Source organism: Podarcis muralis, chromosome 2 (assembly GCF_964188315.1).
Source record: "Podarcis muralis chromosome 2, rPodMur119.hap1.1, whole genome shotgun sequence".
Classification (NCBI taxonomy): domain Eukaryota; kingdom Metazoa; phylum Chordata; class Lepidosauria; order Squamata; family Lacertidae; genus Podarcis; species Podarcis muralis.
In genome coordinates this window covers 75,070,516-75,091,325 of record NC_135656.1, presented here as the reverse complement: position 1 = coordinate 75,091,325, position 20,810 = coordinate 75,070,516, and the positions used below count along the sequence as shown (strand labels likewise).

Genomic DNA, 20,810 nt, shown 5'->3' with positions numbered 1-20,810 from the left:
AGCTCTGCCAAAGCAAAATACATAAACTTGCTTCTTCTTTTTTAATGGAAGCTGGAATCCCTTGTAACTTGCAAGTTGCCAGAATGTGTCTTTAGTACATGTGAAGAAAAAGAAGGGAAAGGCTAAGGAAAGGCAGCTTAGTGTGTTCTTTAAGTGTGCCCCTTCTTCTTGCTTCACACTTTGCTCAGTTCTATACAGTGGACCCTCAGGTAACGTAACTTTCGGATTGCAAACACAGCAAACCTGGAAGTGTATACTTCCTGGTTTCACTGCATGCGCAGAAGCGCTCTATCGTGCCATGTGCAGAAGTGGCACCTCACGTTGTGGAGTTTTCGGGGTACTTAAGGACCCCCGGAACGGATTAAGTTTGTATCCGGAGGGACCACTGTATAGGAATTGTGAGATGTGTGCATCTGAAGGTACTGTGGAATAATGAGATTTGCTACATTGGTGAAAGGAGGCACCCATAAATTTATACATGACAGTACATGCATGTAATTTAACATGAGTCTCATTGACTCCAGGAAAATATACGAAGGATTGCTGTCTTCGTGTGGGAGAATTTCAAGGTTTGCAGGAATACACAGAATTCCTCACTGCCCCATGAGAAATGAGCATGCTTAGTTGCATCCAGTAGCCACAAAGAATATTGAGTGTCAATTGGAAAAGAAAATTGGGTTTGGGAGTGAGTTGGTCTGTGTCTTGTATATCCTTCTGACTGACATCTTTTCTGGCAAGATGCTCCAAAAAGGGACCTGAAGGATCTTGAGCAGGAGAGTATTCGGAGCCACATAGAAATGTTTGTCTCTTCCGGTGTCTCTGTGGAGAACAGCAATAGAAAAATGGAACTATGTAGCATTGAGGGGGAGGGATGAGAGAAATCCTATACAAAGATTGTATATTTTAATGTAACTATTAAAGCATTAAGATATATTAAAAATGCATGTGTTCCGGGGTGCTAACCTGCAAATAAAGAGAGCTATGGGTATATTTCAAATTCCACTGAACAAAGAGAGATGGTTCCCAATATACCAATTCAAAATCTGGACTGGAGAAAGAGGCCTGAATTTTTATTGCTGAAATGTTTATTAATCTGTAATTAACTCTAGACAGAGTTATATATTTAATTGGCGGTGCATGGGATATACTTCAGTAACACTCTTTATTAGAAATTTCCAGACTTTGAAGCGTTAAGTGCTCAAGTGTTATATAGCACTGACATAAAAAAAGATTATAAACATCAAGACCAGCAAGTAAAATATCTGGTGCATGTCTTTCAAAGCCATGCCAGAAAAGGAAATGACCAGGGCCCATTCCACATTACAGCTGTTTGAAGGTATTCGAGTTTCCATTGCAGCGTTCTCAGGCTCAGCTGTTAGTCTGTATTTGAAGATACCATGAAACTGACTTGAAAGCAGAGAGGGAAATATCATAAGAAATAGCTGCATTCTAGTTGTGCTGACACTGCTTATTGAGAACCATTACAGCAAATCAGATCACATGCAGAAGCTTTTTAAAACTCGTATTTTTGCTGGTGCTTCATCCTCTTATCCAATTCTCATATGTGAGTAAACAGGAAGACTCAACTCCACCGGGTTTGTTTGCTTTTTTAAAAAACCCACATTTGTACTAGCCTGTTTTAGGTAGTCCATTTCCCTCCAGAGCGGTAAGATAATTAAAAACTCCAAAGAATCCTATTGCGGCTTCAGCTAAATAATTGTAAATAGTATTGAGAATGTGATGGGTTGTACAGCAGCTATATTTGAGAAATTAATATGATCCTAGTAGACTAGAGAGGAGTGAATAGTGTCAATCTTAACAAGCTTGTCTTCTGTACATGGGGAAATAACCACGCAAATAAGGAAGCTGCTTGGGCATACCCAGAGCAAAAATTTGTCGCAGTTAATATGGGTTAATTAAAACTGAATATGCGATAGTCTAGTTCACTTATTTTGCCAAAACTGCTAGTTGTTATAGAAAGGACTTCGACAAGGCATTTGATTCAGGTGCAGTCCGATGGAGCCTAATGGAGCCGCAGGATCACTGTTACAATCACAGTCCTGCCAAGCATGTCGGCCGGAGCAGTAAGGGGGAACAGTCAGATCGCCGTGGCAACCTGGAGTTGGTGCAACAACTGGGCCCACTGTAGACGTGTGGCAACAAGGGGGCCTGTTTGCGATCCAGTGGCTCAGGCTGCTTAGCCCCACCCCTGAACCTCCTTAGCTGGGGAAGTTGGATTGGGCAGAGGTTTTTCTCAGCCGAGCCCCTCTGGCCTCTACCTGCAGAGTGACATCAGCCACTGGATCAGCATGGAGTTCCTTAGCCCCACCCACATGCTTGTCAACACTTTCAAAAAACTCTATACAGTGGTACCTCAGGTTGCATACGCTTCAGGTTACACACTGCACTAACCCAGAAATTGTGCTTCTGTTTCAGGTTAAGTACGGACCTCCGGATCGAATTAAGTACTTAACCTGAGGTACCACTGTACATGTAGTGACACAGGAACTAACCTGTGTAAAAACCATATTGATTCTTCTTCAGCAATATTTTGTTCAATGGGCTGTATGGCCTATAAATACCAAGATCTCCCCTCCCCTGGACCACCTTCAAGTCTTCAGGTATAGAAGTCGCTTGTGGAGAAAAGTTAAAATATTTTTTGTTAGAAGATGAGCCATTTCACATAAAAAAGAAGAAGAATTCTTGGGTGGATACATCTCAGTTCAGTCCTGATTTGTTAATTTAAATTAATATACGAAGCTTAGAACTTCATATACCCTTCTCAACTGTGGTTCCACTAGGCTTCTGAGCTAAAGTCAGAAGAGGACAGCATTGCCTTCTCATGCCAGAGAAGTAGTGGGGGAAGCTGTGGCTGGCCCTGAGGTAAATGTCCTCTGCCATTCTGAATCCTTGGCCTCGTCCCCAGAAGTTTGAACATCAGGGTCATGACACCTTTAGCATATCTTCATTGTTTGGTGGTCCAGCTGCCATCCTAGCTGATTTCCTGCTTCTGGTATATATTTAGATAAAGTATTATCGCTCTTAATGCTTTTTAGTAATATGCTTCTAAAAAACACAGTTTTCTTTTCCTTTTCTTTAAAAAACACCCTTTTATTTATGCAATTTTAACAGCTTTTATATACACATCATACAGCATCCATCACTTATCTCTTTTCCTAAGACTTCCCAACCCATCTCTCTGTGGCATTCTAGGGAAATCTTGATCTGCTGCATAGCCTGATGTTTCACCCGTTACCATTTCAGGTCTTCCTTTCTGATGTTATCTGCTGCTCATATGTTAACTCCTACTTGTAGGTTAAATTGTATATTGTACCCTCTAAGATAATCTTGAAACACCTCCACTCTTCTCTTACTTTTGTTGTTGTTTAGTCATTTCATCGAGTCCGACTCTTCCTGACCCCATGGAGCAGAGCACGCCAGGCACTCCTGTCTTCCACTGCCTCCCACAGTTTGGTCAGACTCATGTTAGTCGCTTCGAGAACACTGTCCAACCATCTTGTTCTCTGTCGTCTCCTTCTCCTTGTGCCCTCAATCTTTCCCAACATCAGGGTCTTTTCCAGGGAGTCTTCTCTTCTCATGGGGTGGCCAAAGTATTGGAGTCTCAGCTTCAGGATCTGTCCTTCCAGTGAGCACTCAGGGCTGATTTCCTTCAGAATGGAGAGGTTTGATCTTCTTGCAGTCCATGGGACTCTCAAGAGTCTCCTCCAGCACCATAATTCAAAAGCATCAATTCTTCGGCAATCAGCTTTTTTTATGGTCCAGCTCTCACTTCCATACATCACTACTGGGAAAACCATAGCTTTAACTATACTGACCTTTAACTCATCCTTATTCCTTAGTTTATCAGTCAGTTACAAATTCTATGTATTATTTCAATTTGTTCTGTCAAATTTCCTTGGTGGGTATCTCTTCTTTCCATTTTTTCCTTCTTTCCCATTTTTTATTTGATAGCATTTCTTCTTGCGTTCCTTTTTCTTCTCATTTTGTCAAGGCTTCCATTTTTCTGGGGGAATGCCCTCTGGTATATTTGACGCTGCTCATTCACTATGCTGGTGTCTTCCTGAGCTTGATGGCACTTTCCACATCTAGGGCATACATTGCAGCTGAGCTTCAATTATTTTGCATAGCTGTCAACTTTTCCCTTTTCTTGCAAGGAATCTTATTGGAATAATGGAATTTCCCTTAAAAGGGGGGGGGGGGGGAGTTGACAACTATGTTATTATGGATTTGAATAACCTTCAAGTATTCTAGAGAGTTTTGTCTCTTTTGAACTTTCATTTTACTGGTCCCCTCATTTCTTATAAGCCTTCTCTTTTGAAGCCATGGCTGCGAATCCCGGATTTGACCTCCATAGAGGAAGAACAGTGACTCATTTGTATGGGCACTAAACTGTGAAAAGCTACCCAGTGACATTTTGCAGAAGTTTAGTGAAGGGTCCATTACCTTTCAGTATTTTTGTTAACAACTTTGAAGGAATGGGCAGCACCCTTGATGATTTGATGAAAGGTTTCAGGATTAGGCTGAACACGCACGTGTCGTAAGAAGGCACAGATAACGTGAAGAGCCTTTTTTCAAAAAAATGTTATACGTGCTATTGCAGTTAGCTGTTTGGTGTTTTGTAACAGTCACTGGTTATTCACTATTACAGGAGGTTAGTTTTCGTTTTCCGTTTGCACAGTCCAGAGACAGTGTGTGTATTACATTTTAAGTTTTGATTAGAAGATGCAGCCATTTGCCACACGACACAACATGAAAGGTGGTGGGGTTTTTTGTTTAGGGGTTGGCTCATTTTGTAAACACAGAATGTTAGAGGAGCCCTCAGGGCACATGAGAAATGAATGATTCCACCTTTGTGTGTGTTCAGTTTCAACTTCTGAAATCGTGTAAATCTGTCTTAGAATGAGATTAAACAGTTTTGTTTCCAAATAAGGGACAACCAAGAATCTAGTTTGCTAAAGATTTCATAGTGTCTTCCTAGCTACTCAGATGCGATTTAAGCTTGCTTGCTAACCATTTGTGTTTTGTTTTGTAGGTGACCCCCTTCAGTGCAGTGCTTGGGTGGGCCAGTGTGCATTGTACATAGTCATCATGATGTTTGAGAAAACCATCATCATCATAGTTCTCCTAATACCTCAGTGGAAAGAGGTTTGAGTCTTGATATACATATATTTACTAGATAGAGAGAGAGAGATAGAGAGATAGACAGACCATATAGTAACCAGTGCTTTAATTTAATTCAATGAGACTAGTCCTGTGCTAACAACTGACCTGATGAAAATATTTGTGGTGGCTAAGCCTTAATAGTAAAATACCATATTGCATCTGTAGGGTATGAATAACCATTTATTCAAAAACCTTCCTTCTGTCCTGTTGAGTAGATGCTTCAGTTACAATTTATTCTCTCAGGTTCTTTCAACTAAGTCATACTCTGAGTAGACTACCTGAAATCAATGGGAAGCTTAAGTCCATTGACGTCAATGGGACTTCTCTGGGTATGACATTGTCGGCTAAAATCTGTATCTGCAATGGTAGACTCCTAAATAATGAGTAGGATCTTATCATAGACTCTAGGGCAGTGCCAAGCATCTAAATATTAAAGTGCTGAAAAATTAATAGATCACATGGTAATCTAGAAGCAGGTGTTCTGCAGCCTATGTGTTCTGCAACTACATACAGTTTCCACCATCCCTCTTTTTCCAGTTTTATCCTTTTTCTGAATTCTGCTTTCATGAAGCTGACTAGAAAATTGCAAGTCCTGCAACTATCAGTCTGCCTCATATAAAAAAGTTCCAGATGCAGAGGTCTCTGGTTCTTGGAGCTAACACTATTCAGGGCTTTGAATAGTATTTCCTAGGCCATTTATTTCAAAATACACTTGTTGCTGACCCACAGTGCTTTTTAATCATTGTGGATTAAAGCAATAAAGTGTCCGGATATGTTTAATGTTCATTTCAGGCCCTAGTGAAATAGGTACACATCTTAACATCGTTTAAGAACAAACCTAATATCGTCATTATGCTATAGGTTGTATCCAATGGTATCTGTGCATGAGTGGAGCAGACTTCCACTCCTGCAAGAGGACTTCACCATCTTTTCCCTCCTTGCAGCCCTCTCATGCTCTGAAAAGAGTTCAGTCACATAATGTTGGATTTCACTCAATAAAAACTATTTCTTTTCTGTCCCCTCAGCTCTTCCCAAGCCCACGTCCCTTTAACTTGATGCCACATACAGTGAAAAAAGATAACCTGAAAACTCAGTTGTACATGTATATACTTCCATAATATTAATGTGCTTCTTTCTCTCTTTGCAGGTAGCTGTATTGAATCCTATAAAGAATCCTCAGTTGGAGCTGGCTATTGTCATGCTAATAGTCCCCTTCTTTGTAAATGTTGGTATAAACAAACGTTTTCTGGATATTTAGTGTGTTTAAAAATATTTATACTTGGGAGTGCAGATCCATTGCAGTGGCACATGACGGAACATAAAAAGCTGATGCCATAAAACTGTAAAAGGTTAATTGGCTCTTGAACATAGCATTTAGTTGTAGGACAGGTATCAATTCTTTCATCATTTCTAAATCCTCTTCAAAGAAATAGTGATTTCTCTTCCATGATGGTGATTGTAAGAACATTAATGGATAAGTGGGAAGCCAACCCCCCAACCCCACAACATAGACACACTCTTCACTTTCAAAAGTAGGGAATAATCAGAAATCATTTTTAAAATTAGTTTTATCCCATTCAGATTGAGGCACATAAATTGATTTGAGCTGCTTGTCTGTTCTTTGACTGTGTTCAACTACGCCGTGAAGCTAAGCATGCTTATTTTATAGGGGCATTTTTCTTACACAAGTAAAGGCTCCTGAAGATCTGCACATGTTCTGTTGGAAGTACATGCAGATGCACACTAAACAATAACCACATTGCTAAGTGCAGCACTTTTTGCTTTTTGTGCCAAACAGTATGTTTCTGTCCATAGTCGAGACTCTTTAATAATAATAATAATAATTAATTTATACCCCACCCATCTGGCTGAGTATCCCCAGCCACTCTGGGTGGCTCCCAATCGAGTGTTAAAAACAATACAGCATTAAATATTACTGCCATACTGCTAATATGCACTTATATTTACACAACATTGGGAGCTATGAATAATTATGATACTTTGTTGTTTAATGCTGTTATTTCATAAGTTAACCAGCTGTATTTGTGCTCCGTTACAATCACAGTTTTAAAATACTTGACCATCATTTGACTTTTCAAGTGGCCCAAGGGAGCAACTGTGTACAGTGTAGTTGGACATGGGGCTTTTCGCTCTTGAAATATTTTAAAAGAGGAAGCAGTTTTGCACCAGGCACAAATTGAATAAGGTTTTGTATGTCAAAATTAAGATCTTGCCTCAAGTCAGGAGGACAACAGGATGCTTTTACACACCACAGTGCTCCCATTGCTGCACTCAGATAAATAACTTTCATAAATGAAATATGTGCAGCCTTGTGCAGTTGATCTTTTCAGAAGCAGCATTTATAATAGATGGGTCATCATCTCATGTATCTCATGTCTGATAACGTGTGACTAGAACATTTAAAGGATAATCTAATCAATATTCAGCAAGACACTTCAAAGTGCAGCAAAGTCCTAACTCAGAGTCTTCAGAGAATACCGAATCTGAAGCTGGCACATATTTTCAGTCAATCTGTCTGCCACTCTTTATTTTTTCAATCATGAGCCACATCAGAGGGCACACAATTTAAATAAATGTTTGCTAAATGTAAAAGTGGATAGGTTTTAGTCCTTCTGTTGTCTTGGTAGCACTCTGGATATATATATATATATATATATATATATATATATATATATATATATATTGCATTATCTTACCTGCTGAGTAATTATACAGGAGAAATGTGAACATTCACTGTGGGTATACCGAAATAATTCTCATATAGAAATGAGTTTTTGTTCAATATTCTAATCCACTAAAACAAAATTTTTATTTTCTAAGCATGTAGTGAAATGTGCTACACCTGGGTTGTCAACGAGGTACCTTCCCGATGTTGTGGACTATAACTCCCATCATCCCTAGCCATCGACCAGGAAAGCTGAGGTTGATGGGATTTGGAATCCAACAACATCTGAGAGGGCACCAAGTTGACTACTCCTGTTTGAAACATCTCCTTCAGGTTTTCTTTATAATTGAAGCTGCTGAACACAAGTTTAAGGTGCTCATCATTCTTGGTGGCCCATTTAACTTTATTATTTTGTGTGTGTGTGTGTGTGTGTGTGTGTGTGTGTGTGTGTGTGTGTAGATAGATAGATAGATAGATAGATAGATGATAGATAGATGATAGATAGATAGATAGATAGATAGATAGATAGATAGATAGATAGATGATAGATAGAGAGTCTTTATTGTAAGTCCCTTAAATATGACTGCTGTCTTATAGATTGAATGACAGATGGCACTTAACATTGACTTCTCCATCATAACAGGCATTCATGTTCTGGGTAGTTGATAACTTCCTTATGAAGAAAGGGAAAACAAAAGCTAAACTTGAAGAAAAAGAAGCTGGGCAGGATTCAAGGAATGGAAGCAAAGTTCGATACAGGAGAGCAGCCTCACACGAAGAGTCTGAGTCAGAGGCAAGTTCTGCATTTGCTATTCCTATAGTTTGCAATAAACAAATGGGAAGGGAGTGATGGCGCAACCTTATGTAACTTTAGTTTTTGCTTTTATTCCAATAATGGTACTGTATCTACTCCTTTTTGCAGTGCTGATAAAGGGCAAGGTTAATAGTTACTTAAAGACCCAAGTGGGGGACGCGGGTGGCGCTGTGGGTAAAACCTCATCGCCTAGGACTTGCCGATCGTATGGTCGGCGGTTCAAATCCCCGCGGCGGGGTGAGCTCCCATCGTTCGGTCCCAGCTCCTGCCCACCTAGCAGTTCGAAAGCACTCTTAAGTGCAAGTAGATAAATAGGGACCGCTTACTGGCGGGAAGGTAAACGGCGTTTCCGTGTGCTGCGCTGGTGCTGGCTCGCCAGCTGCAGCTTCGTCACGCTGGCCACGTGACCCGGAAGTGTCTCCGGACAGTGCCAGCTCACGGCCTTTAGAGCGAGATGAGCACGCAACCCCAGAGTCGGGCACGACTGGCCCGTATGGGCAGGGGTACCTTTACCTTTACCTAAAGACCCAAGTGAGTCATACATACTACTTGTTTAGCTTACAACACTTCCCTCTCCCCCTTATAAAAGTGTGTTTGCATTTGAAGATACTTTTGGGTCGGTGAGGGAAAACAAATACGAGTTGTGTCTAATTGCATATCAAAATTTTGCCTATAGATCCTAATTTCAGCAGACGATGAAATGGAAGAATCAGATGTTGAAGAGGATCTTCGGAGACTGACTAACTTAAAGTCTGTAAAGAAAAAGAAGCATCGATTTGGTCTACCCGTATGACAGATTCTGTGGCCTGCACATTTGCAGGTTTTGTGACAGATGCTTCTATGGACAGTGGATTTTTCACTTGGCAACACTATGCTTATTGCCTGGAAACTGACTCAGAAGAAACAGAACATGGATAGTGGGGAAAGCTACCTGTTCAGTTGCACTATGGAAACACTGACCAAATATGCAAGAGTACCTTTTCATCATGGGTGGAAAAATTCTTGTTACCAAGGCGATTTGTACTCGACCCTTTTGAAAAAGGCACCATAGAGCACCATTGTTTCTGCTATGGTTCCTGAACGATATTATGAGAGAGACGTCGGATTAACAACATTTGAATCAGTATGTTTTATTACTAAAAAAAAAAAAAGGCTTTTGCAACATATTCCTAGGACAGAATAGTTTTGCAGTTACAAATCGTAACTTAATATTCTTATGTAACTTTACTTCTTAAGGGTACTTTCAGCTGTCAAAGTTGCCCCACCCCCCTACCCCAAAGCTCCTCTAACCTATTTGAACTTTTATATTTAAGTTATATTTTCATACTGGGATATTTAAGGATTGTGTTTGTCAAAGAATATTATGTTGTTACTTTCTGTGTGTGGTGAAAAGGTCAAAAACTTGCAGCAAAAAAAATATACATTGTATCTGTCATATAAAGGAGAGTCATGTGACAAAGGGAAATGGTGGCCAAGTGGCTACTAGTTACACAAGGCCTTGAATGGGAGCTCTGCGCAAGCCTGGCTAAACCAAAACACAGTGAAAGGCAGCAAGTAGTTGGCAGATTAAATCCCTGGTCACTTCTGTGACCTGAAGACCATTTGTGTATACATGGTCCTGTGCACTTTAGCATAAAAGCAACAATAATTGGCAATTCTATTTGTCGCTGAACATTTTAGAGACTTCAGTAATGTTGTTTTCTTAAGTGCTTGCAAGTCTTCTGAGCCTATATCTTAACTATTCCAAATCTGAAGCAACATTCCTTTTCTATATATATGATATTACAATCTTTCCTTGAAACGATAACAGTTGGGCCTTCATGTGATCGACAGCTATGAATAGTGATGTAACAGAATTTGTAATTCTGTTCTTCTTTAGAGCGTTTCTTACTACTACAAAGTGTGCCGATCACTTTTAGCAGTAACTCATTCCTCAATTTCCTAAGAACAAAATAAGGCCAGAGGTAACAGCACCTAATGCATATACTCACCCATTAACAACATCATGGTAGTTGCTGCTTTTGTTGTTCTGCTGTCCTATGGTAACTGAGAATATTTCTCTTGTCAATGGAATACTTGCCTACCTGATTTGGTGCCCACCACTTATTTTGATGCTAGTTACTGTTTGGCAGTTTTCCATGCTCATTTAAATCTTTGATACAACAAAACAGCAAAAGTGTTTTCAGAATAAGAATTGGGGGTGGGGGGATGCAAATCTGTAATTTATGGTATCTGAATATCAGACTGTATTTCAAGCCTTACAACACTTTCAACGACAGGAGCTCGGACTTTTCAGATATATTTTTTTACAGTTTTTATATGTGTAGTCTGTCTTAAATGTGGTCGGCTACACAGGCAGCTGGTGTTGGGGGATATCACTGGACTTTGGGGGGTACAATGCAAGGCTCCATTGTTGCTTTTTGCTAGCTTAAGGGCGGTAGTTCTGAGGGGAGTGACATTTGCCTCGCTTGCCCTGCTGCCCATAAGAAGCATCTTAATGGGCGATGCATTTCGGAACTACATAATGAATGGTGGGGGTTGTTTCTTTTGCACAGCATCATATCTGCTATACTTTGTTACATGTTGGTGTTCAGGCTGAAAACAAAGGGAAATGATGCTTATCTCAATATAAAGTTAAGCGAAGCCTCTATTAGGAGGCGGGGAAATGTCTGTTCTGTCAAGAATCACACCTGAAGGCAGGTTCCATGACGCCTTTGTGAGATTCTTGGGGACAAATTAGATGTTTATGGGAGGCCTTCTCCCCAATACATCCACATCCTTATCCTCAGTAAGATTTATATGCAAATAACATGTATGGGCTTCCTCTGGACTGGGGCCACAGCAGAGGGGAAAGGATTAAAGCACCTCTCCTCTCCTTCATTCTTGGGTCCCTGTGCCGATGGGGTGGTCCATACCTGTAATCTATTTTTAAAAGTTCATTCAGGGACTCAAAATTGTGTGGATGGCATCTCATTTCTGCAGAATGGCAGATACGGATATGATTTGTCAATTTAACTTACTTTACCTGAGGTAGAAACAAACCGAGATGAAACCGTAGGCCATTTATTTATTTTTCAGTTTAATAATACCTAGCTGACTAAATCCAAAAGCTTAACTTTATTCATTTCTTCCTGTGGCTTCAGTTACATGAAATGTCTGTTTTAAACAGTGTTGGGATGGGGAATTGTAAAAAATGAACCCAAAGCCTTAATTGTGTTAAATATTCCAACTTGGAGGAGACCTCAGATTTACCATTTTATAGAATAGCATGAGGCATCGGAGAGCAGCTTAATTCAAAAACCTAAAGAATAAAGGGTACTCTGTTCAGCTTTTTTGCTGCATTGTTGTATTTCATGGTGCTTTTTGTGTCTTGTAGCTTGACATGCTGAAGCAGTACTGGCCAAAGATGGGTTTAAAATGCTCAGATGTCAATTGTGCATGGACCACATTTAAGAACAATAAAAATTGCCTTTGTGGGTCGCATCTAGATCTATGTTTCCCACAGCAGTCAGATTCCTCTAGGCCAGCCTTTCTCAACTTTGGCTCCCCATTTGTTGTTGGACTACAACTCCCATAATCCCTGATCACAGGCCCTGCTGGCTAGGGATGCTGGGAGTTGTAGTCCAACAATGTCTGAGGACCCAAGGTTGAGAAAGGCTGCTCTAGCTGTTACACGGGACATCAAATTAATGGCCTTCTGCTTAGCTGGTATTTAGAGGTACACACTGCTTCTATACAGAGGTCCTGCATGGTTGTCACAGCTGTTAGATCAGTTGTCTGTAAACATCCATAAAGCTGTCAAAGCTAGTGGTCATTGCTACATCACATCAGAATTAACATGTGAAGAAGTTGGAGAATGGCTTGAATTTTGCCCTAAGCTCTTCTGTAAAACAAACTAATTACTTTTGGAAAGCTGCAATAGAATAAAGGAACAGTAATTTTGAATGGGGGCAGGGGCAGGGGCAGGATACAGCCTAGCTGAAATTGGTTAATGTTTTGTTCTTTACAGTGCTGCATTTTTGCTTGCACTTAAATTGATTTTGGGTGTATTGGCTTGCTCTTCATTGAGTTGTGGCAGTTTGAAGAGGGCAGAGGAAGTAGGCAAAACCTAAGTGGAACTCTGAAGGTCAATTTGTAAAGATCTTATAACAAAAAAAAGTGTACTTCAGTCTGTGCTTGAGAAACCTGATTCTAATGTGACTAATGTGGTCCAGTTCTTTCTACGCTTAAAAAAAAAATAGTACCGTGTGCTGAATTCAATGGAGAGACTATCAGTTTCCCCTTGCCAAATGGATGAGATCCAAAAATGAAACAGACCATGATTTGCCTCATTGACTGTGCATGATATCATGTGCCCGACATAATTATTTGGGACATCCTGTGGTGGTTATGTAGTCATCATTTTCTGTTTTTAAACATATTAGTGTCTCCCATACTATCTTTAAATGAAATGCTGTGTGTTAATGTTGCTGAAAAAAATGTGTTACAAGCTTCTCTTCAGGGAAAAGACCTCATACTCGTTGATTTGTGAACCGAACTACAGCAATGCAAAGTGTTCCAAAGGCATTCCCCTCACAAGCATGTGCTTGGTTTCCAGCTATGCCTTGCTGGAAGGAAAGCGGTGGGAGGAGGGCTGTTCAGCCTTAACATTTCCTATGTTGAAATCTGGGCATCTTCGCCCCTGTGCATGGCTAATTGCAGATTGCAGCATCCGTACAAAAGCAGTGTGGTGGTGGACGCAACAAAACCAGCCACATCGGCCGATAGGAAACTTGCAATACATCAAAACTTTTGTAAAAGTTTCCAGTTAAATGACAGGAAATTACTATGGTTTTACAAAGCAAATGTGTTTTTTGTTTTTTAAAGGGATACTCTTTGCAATTAGGATTTTTGGGTGCATCTGGGATCCGAAATAAAAAGTAGGTCCCTTGAAGTTAAAAATGCAAGTCAAGATGTCCTCCGGATCATGTTTAACTTATGGTGTTTCATTAAAATGGAAAGAATGTTATGTACCTAAATCATGGTTTACAATAAAGTTTTGACTTAATAAAAAAATGTCCCTAGGTCTCTTCACTTCATTACCTGCATATTGGATTTATTTAAGATACAGTTAACTGGCGGTAGCAGATACTGCTAAGTGGTTGAATCTGGTAACCCAATGGTCATTTCTTAACTATTTTATTGAAGATGGCCCCACATGAAGAGCACTGAGGGAGTCCAGTGTAAATGGACTCAGTGCATGAGTTACACCTGAGACCTGGTTCCCTTTCTCCAGGTAGGGTTGCTGCAGTTAGCAAAGCAGTTGAAGCTGGCAAAGGTATTCCCAACCACTGAGACCATGTGTGTACACAGAGATAGTGCCAGTTTGTAGGATAACCCCCAAAACTGTACAGTGGTACCTCGGGTTACATACACTTCAGGTTACCTACGCTTCAGGTTACAGACTCCGCTAACCCAGAAATATTACCTCAGGTTAAGAACTTTGCTTCAGGATAAGAACAGAAATTGGGCGGTGGCGGCAGCAGGAGGCCCCATTAGCTAAAGTGGTGCTTCAGTTTAAGAACAGTTTCAGGTTAAGAACAGACCTCCGGAATGAATTAAGTACTTAACCCGAGGTACCACTGTACTTGGTACTTCAGGAAAGGTATAACATCATCTAAGACAGGTTAAATATCTCCATCCAGAATTAGAGTTCCTAATCAACAGCTTGTCTAGCTGAAGTTTTGGCTTGTTTGCCTTCATCCATATCCCCTTCCCCTCAGCTGTACTTATCTCAGCAAGGCCTACTTCTTGCTTTTGGAATTCAGCTGGAGAGAGTAGTGGAAATTGATATTAAAATGGCCCAGAAGATTGACTTTTTGCTGAGGAGAATTAGCAACTGGGAAGTTCAAGCACCTCATTTTCCCCACTTAAATATTCTCCACAGTGAGTGTCCCTACCCCAACTTTATGGAGCAGTGGGGGGAAGACTCCTTTTAACCCTCATTACAACTAGTTCTGCCCTACTGGCTTTCCATGAGATTTATGTATGTATGCCTAATACTGCAGCCTAAATTGAGCATCTGCAACACAAAGCACTGCCCTTTAAGGCTATAAATAGAGGCTCGGAGGGTTCCCTTGGAACAAGTACTTGTTCAAGCAGAAAGGACAAGACTTCCACATAGTTCTGCTGGCCCAGCTGTCTTTTCTTGTCACTTGTGTGGTTCTTCTCACTTCAGCCACGCAGCTCAGTAAATGCTGTGAACCTCAGTCACCGCTAAGAATAAACCTCTCAACATCAAGGCTGTGTCAACCTCAAACACTCCAGGAACTAGATTGGGAAGATGACCCAGTAGACTGACCTCACACAAGAGTCTATAAAAGTTAGAGAAAGCCGACTACTTCAGCCTTTGGATTTTAAACAAGGAGACTACTGGTACTCTTAGTGCAAGTGCTGCAGCGATGTCACAGGTATAAATAGCTTTTATTTTTTCCTTTGTTTTTCTAGCATTAATACTGGTTAGCATTGCGCTTATCTGCAGCTCTGTCAATGCTATAGCTGCAAACTGAATTGGCAAAGCTGGTGCTGCACAGCTTTGGGTTCTTGGGTTCAGCAATAAACTATTCTAGCAAGTTTTGGGGACTAAGAAAAATGTGTTTTTAGCTTTCTCCTGCTATCCTGCTTTCCCCCTTCCAGTATCAATGAATACATTTAAGGATATAGGTCTAGTGTTTTAATACATGCTAATATTTTTATAGAATTCTTTAATCTTGGGGTTATGTGCGCGTTCAGCTTTGCTTGAGCAATGATAGCTCAGTCTTAATGACATAACGTTCTGCTAACTTCTGACAACAGAATAAAGTTTGCTGTTGAGGCAAATGTTTTACAGTACTTAACAGTTGGTTGGACAATTTGTAAAGCTGAACGTTTCTTCCTATCCATCTTTCAAGATGAGGTGGGCACTTTTTTGCAGGGGAACATTATGCTAACGGGTTCAGAGTGTAGAGCTGCCTTGTATGTCGGATTGCCATGCGTTCTCTTTTTCCAGGACAGATCCTCTTTTTCAAGGGTACAATTTGAGACAGATTGCACTTACTTGCTTTGAATGGCCATCATAGCATCCTCTTTTTTGCTCTTCAAAATATGGCAAGATAGGGATTTTCATCATATGGAGGCAAGCCATGCTTTCCTAATGGAACCAATTATGTCAGGGCTAGGACGAAAGGGAATCTTGGGGCAGATTAGGCACACAGGCAGCAACTATTCAGAAGCTGCTTTAGGAGGCTGTGCCTAGGAATTTTGTTCTGCTTAGTGTCTGTTCAAAGTAAATATTCACTGAAGGAATACTAAAGATCTTCTAAACAAGCACTCATTTCCCTGCCACAGTTTCAGATAAATGGTAGGATAGATTGTTGGTATGGCAAGCACAGGAATGGTTGCAGGCTGAAAGCTTCGCCCATGACTAAATTTGTCACTTCATTAACACTGGAAATAATGTGTTCACTGGCAGGAATCGTATTATGGTCTTGATGCCAGCAGAGCTGCTGATCTCTCTGGTCTGTAGTGCTTGTTGATTGCTTTTCTATCATGGGGGAGAGGAGGTAGGGCTAGGTCTGCAAGTTCCCTGATCTCATGGGGTCTGCTTTTAACTCATTTGGTTGTTTACAACATGGGTGAGTTGCTCCTGTGGAATGGCTGTGCCAGCATGACACAACCAGGTGTTGGCTGATCTGCAGAAAAGTACTTCAGTTATAGGCATTATAAATCTGTGGGGATGCGGTGGCGCTGTGGTCTAAACCACTGAGCCTCTTGGGCTTGCTGGTCGGAATGTTGGCAGTTCGAATCCCCGCAACAGGGTGAGCTTCCGTTGCTCTGTCCCAGCTCCTGCCAACCTAGCAGTTTGAAAGCACACCAGTGCAAGTAGATAAATAGGTAGCGGGAAGGTAAACTGTGTTTCTGTGCGCTCTGGTTTCCATCACAGTGTCCCGTTACGCCAGAAGCAGTTTAGTCCTGCTGGCCTCATGACCCAGAAAGCTGTCTGTGGACAAACGCCAGCTCCCTCTGCCTGAAAGCGAGATGAGCGTCACAACACCAGGGGTCATTTACTTTTACCTTTACCTTTTATAAATCTGTGGTAGTGAAAACAGCAAAGAGTCTCATGGCATCTTTAAAAGACACACTTTTTATTATTATGCATGCAGTGGCGTGCAGTGAATTTTTTTGTAGGGGGACAGTTAGGGCCAGAGGCCCCAGCTTCTGAGGGCAATGGGGGGAGGATATGTCCTGTCCTGCATGTGGGCATCGCGCCTCCCTACCTAATCTGGGCAGAAGCTTCTTGGGCTTTGGAAAGGAGGAACCAGATTTTAATATTCTGATTTACCAGGAACATTAAGGAGACTAGCCAATCCCCCTAGTCCATTGATTGCACACTATTGGATGCATGCATTTGTTAACTAGCAACTGAGGATCCCACTTCATGCGCCTGGTGAAGTGAACCCAAGGCAATTCCAGGCTATCACTATTTGGGGGGTTCAGCCACATACTGGCAAATTCGCTTTCCACAATTATTGGTAGGTCTTCTGCCACAATCTCACTTTCCTGAAAGAGCAAGCTTTTGCAATAAGAAAGGTGGCTGGAAAATGCCTGGAGAACTGTGAGGAAAAACTTGTTTTGATACAGCGTTGTCTAACCACCCCACAACCACATCAGAATAAATGCTCATTAAACAGCCAACATGGTCTAACCTTTCTGCAAACAGATCAGGATGAATACTCAGTAAACTGACCATCTGAAAGCACCCCTAGTCCACAGAAGCTTATACAATGATTTATTCATCTTTAAGATGCCACAAGACTCTACAGTAATGGTTGGTCACATGATAATTGTCACACCGAGTGCTTTGAAAATAGACACCATTTGGCAACTTTAAAGGGCAGACTAGACCTGAGTCAGAGCACTGGTTCATCAAGCTCAGTACACTTTCTACACTGGCCAGCAGTGGTTGTCCAGGGTTTCTGGCAGTGAAAATTCCCAGCCCCACCTGCAGATGCTGGGGCCTGAACCTGGGACCTTCTGCATGCAAAGCAAATGCTCTACCATTGAGCTACAGCCACAGTGTGAAATAGGCTGTTCCCCATTCTGGGCCAGATTCAACTAAACAGACACACTAGCAGAAGCCATGAACTGGGTCTTGCTAGTACAACAAGGCTTCCTCTTCTCCTCCCCCTATGTGCCCCCACAAATTGGCTTGAATGTGGGTCAGGAGATCCCCTAGAATAGCATGTGGGAGAGGAAAGGGGAAATCATTCTCTTAGCCTAAACATTTCTGCTTGCCCAATGGAACTATCCTACTAGCGTGACAACGTATTCCTCCCCAAGTGTTCAGGCCTTCAGTAGGTCCTCCTGGTTCAGGGGAACACAAAATATTTGAATGCCGTCACTGTCTGCCCATTGCTGCTGGACAGTTTTTGAAAAGGAAGCTTTTAAAAGTCAGCCTTTAATTTGTTCTTTGCCTGGCGCTGTTCTTTGCTTCCCTAGGGGTCTGATTTCTTTTTTATTATTATTTGGTTCCCACAGTAAACTGGAAGCAAGCTATTCCCACGCATTCTTTAAGTATGTAGACATCTCCATTACTACAAATCTTTTGCTTTGCTATATTTAAAGGGCTTTATTGTGTAAGCCAATTAATTTGAGGGTTTTTGTGCCCATACCAATTTATGTCTACTCTATACCAAGATGAACATGCCAGCCTTATTGTTGATTTAGCAAAAAGAGTACCTCCCACTTATTATGGGCAAAGAGAAATGATTTTGCATTCGAGAAAATCTCAAAGTGGATATGTTCAGGACCACCAAGTTAAACAAAACCAAAAATAGAATTTACTTCCCAAAAATGTGCACACAAAGTGGTGGCATCTTTCTTCTGTTTTCCAAAGCGATTACACTAGAAAGCTGAACTGGGGCAAGTTAAAATGCATCAAGTTTATTTTTATATTAGGTGCTTCCCAGTGTGTAGAGCACAGTGTCCAATCTGGACACACATCCTTAAGGACAGGACATGGGCAACAGCTACTCTTGTGCATTGTCGTCACCTTCTCCTCATTACACAGCACCATCAATTGACATAGTCCCCCAAATTTACATAAAGTTCCTTGCCCAAGCTTAAATCTATTATTGTTGTTGTTGTTGTTGTTGTTGTTGTTGTTGTTGTTAGTGTTAGTATTCATTGCATTTGTATACCACTTTATATTTCTAAGGGGGAGGGAATCTCAAAGTGGTTTACAACCTACATTAAAACATCAAATAAATCAAGAATAAAACATTACTGAATAATGTATACGGTATACATCCAAAGCAACATAACTAACAGGAAACTAAAATGGTATCTTAAAGATTTCTAAATAAAACATTACAAAGGTGGTCAACTACAGAATGTACATTTAATGCACATTTAATGCAAAAAATAAAATAAAATCTTAAGCATTTCATGTGGTTACCTGAAGGAATGTGGCCAGGTGATAAGATGCTTAAAATGGATAAGGCAGCAAGTTACCTCTGTTGAAGTTATGCTGCTCCATACATTTATACAAATGTATTCCTTTTTAGCCAGCTCCTGTGAAGAAGAAGCGCCCTCCAGTAAAGGAAGAAGATCTCAAAGGGGCTAGAGGGAAGCTCTCTGGCAACCAGGAAATCAAATCCAAAACCTACCAAGTCATGAAGCAATGTGGTGAGTGTCTACTGCGATCCTTTCTGCGATATAATGTAACCTGAGAGCTGGAAGAATAGATGCTTGAATAGTCCTTTAAACAGCAGATTACTCAACATCCAATGCTAAGTAGATACTAGGGGCACATGTTTCCAACTGCATGTGAATCAAAGTTCTGCTTACAAGGCCGTTGCTACAATACAAATGTTTTCATGTTGGTGACGCACCTTTTAGACATGCATCATTTCGCGATACAGTAATTCAGTTTTACTAGCAAACAGGAGGTTAAGCTAACCCCTTTCCAGCTCCGGGAGGAGTGCGGGGAGCGTTCGCACGACACACCTACACACTGCAGCTGACACACTCACGTGTCATGACACACAGTTGGGAAAGCTAAGCTGTATCCCATTAGAAATGAAACATAAGCCATGAACGGGTGCCGCTTTTATGCAACAATGTCTTGCGCTTACAAAAACATTTTTCTTTCTCTCTCGCCGTTTCCCCTACCCCACACAAGGTCTTTCTTTCCTAGCAGATATAGCCATGACAGCAAGATTCTCCCCTCCCTGGTAGCTTTTATACTATGATCATAATGCTGTTTGCAGGATTACACTACTTTTGCCATAACACACACAACCCAAAAAACTACAACTGGTCATCTACATTAAACACTAAATGGTAAATATTACTGCCTTATCTTCTCAGGGGAAGCTTTTCAAGATGGAGAGGATAGGTCCTTCTGTAAATAAACGTATTGCATTTTTTAAAAAGTGCATCTGCCAATGAGGTCCAAGTATCCAGCATTTCTGTGCACACTGACTCCCTGGGTGTGTGACATTATGTATATTTCAGGGAACCTTTTCAAAGCTGCTGTTGAGTGTGAAGCATTCTTGCTGCGGTATTAATTGTCTCCGGTTCTTTTTCCAGAGCAAGCTGGCTCTGCTGCACCATCCATATTCAGCCGAGACCGCACAGGGGGGGAAACGGTATTTGATAAACCCAAAGAAGAGCCTCCGAAGAGTGTCTTTGGCTGACTGCCAATTTCAAGATCTGCAGCAAATATACATGGAATACTAAACCCCTTATTTTGCTTTCACATGCACCAGTCTTATTTCTTGCGCTGTTAATTCCTTTAATTCCTAATTAACAAGAGAACTTGTCTTGAAAGAAAGGCACTTATTTTTATATGGGGGGGGGGGGGCTTGCTTGCTTTTTGACCTTTCTTAGCTGCGTAGTGGATGATTCGAGTAGAGCGGTAGTTATTGGGCGCAGGCTGGTATTATAATGACCAATTTTGTTACAAACATACATGGATCTCTTCTATTTTATGTTCCAGAACAGTGTCTCAGTTCCAAATGTGGTTATAATTCTGAGCTGTAAAACCAATAAAGCATGGCGGTTCTGGTTTTGGCTAAGTACCTTTTTTCCCTTACAGAAAAACAA

At 41.0% G+C, this 20,810-nt stretch overlaps 1 protein-coding gene across 2 annotated transcripts in view; it reads left to right on the top strand.

Moving 5' to 3' along the window:
- LOC114591602 (musculoskeletal embryonic nuclear protein 1) overlaps positions 1-20,771 on the top strand; it is a 44,143-nt gene extending 23,372 nt beyond the window's left edge. Inside the window, exons 5-11 of one of the 2 annotated variants that reach the window (XM_028718820.2) lie at positions 5,054-5,166; positions 6,332-6,409; positions 8,514-8,663; positions 9,361-9,471; positions 16,910-16,925; positions 19,272-19,388; positions 20,295-20,771. In XM_028718820.2, coding sequence (XP_028574653.2) covers positions 5,054-5,166; positions 6,332-6,409; positions 8,514-8,663; positions 9,361-9,471; positions 16,910-16,925; positions 19,272-19,388; positions 20,295-20,401 — 692 coding nt within the window. In that variant the 3' untranslated portion in view covers positions 20,402-20,771. Of the gene's footprint in view, positions 1-5,053; positions 5,167-6,331; positions 6,410-8,513; positions 8,664-9,360; positions 9,472-14,850; positions 15,134-16,909; positions 16,926-19,267; positions 19,389-20,294 lie in introns of those variants that run through there. The other variant, XM_028718819.2, reaches the window with a different exon arrangement.
- The last annotated feature ends 39 nt before the right edge of the window (positions 20,772-20,810 follow it).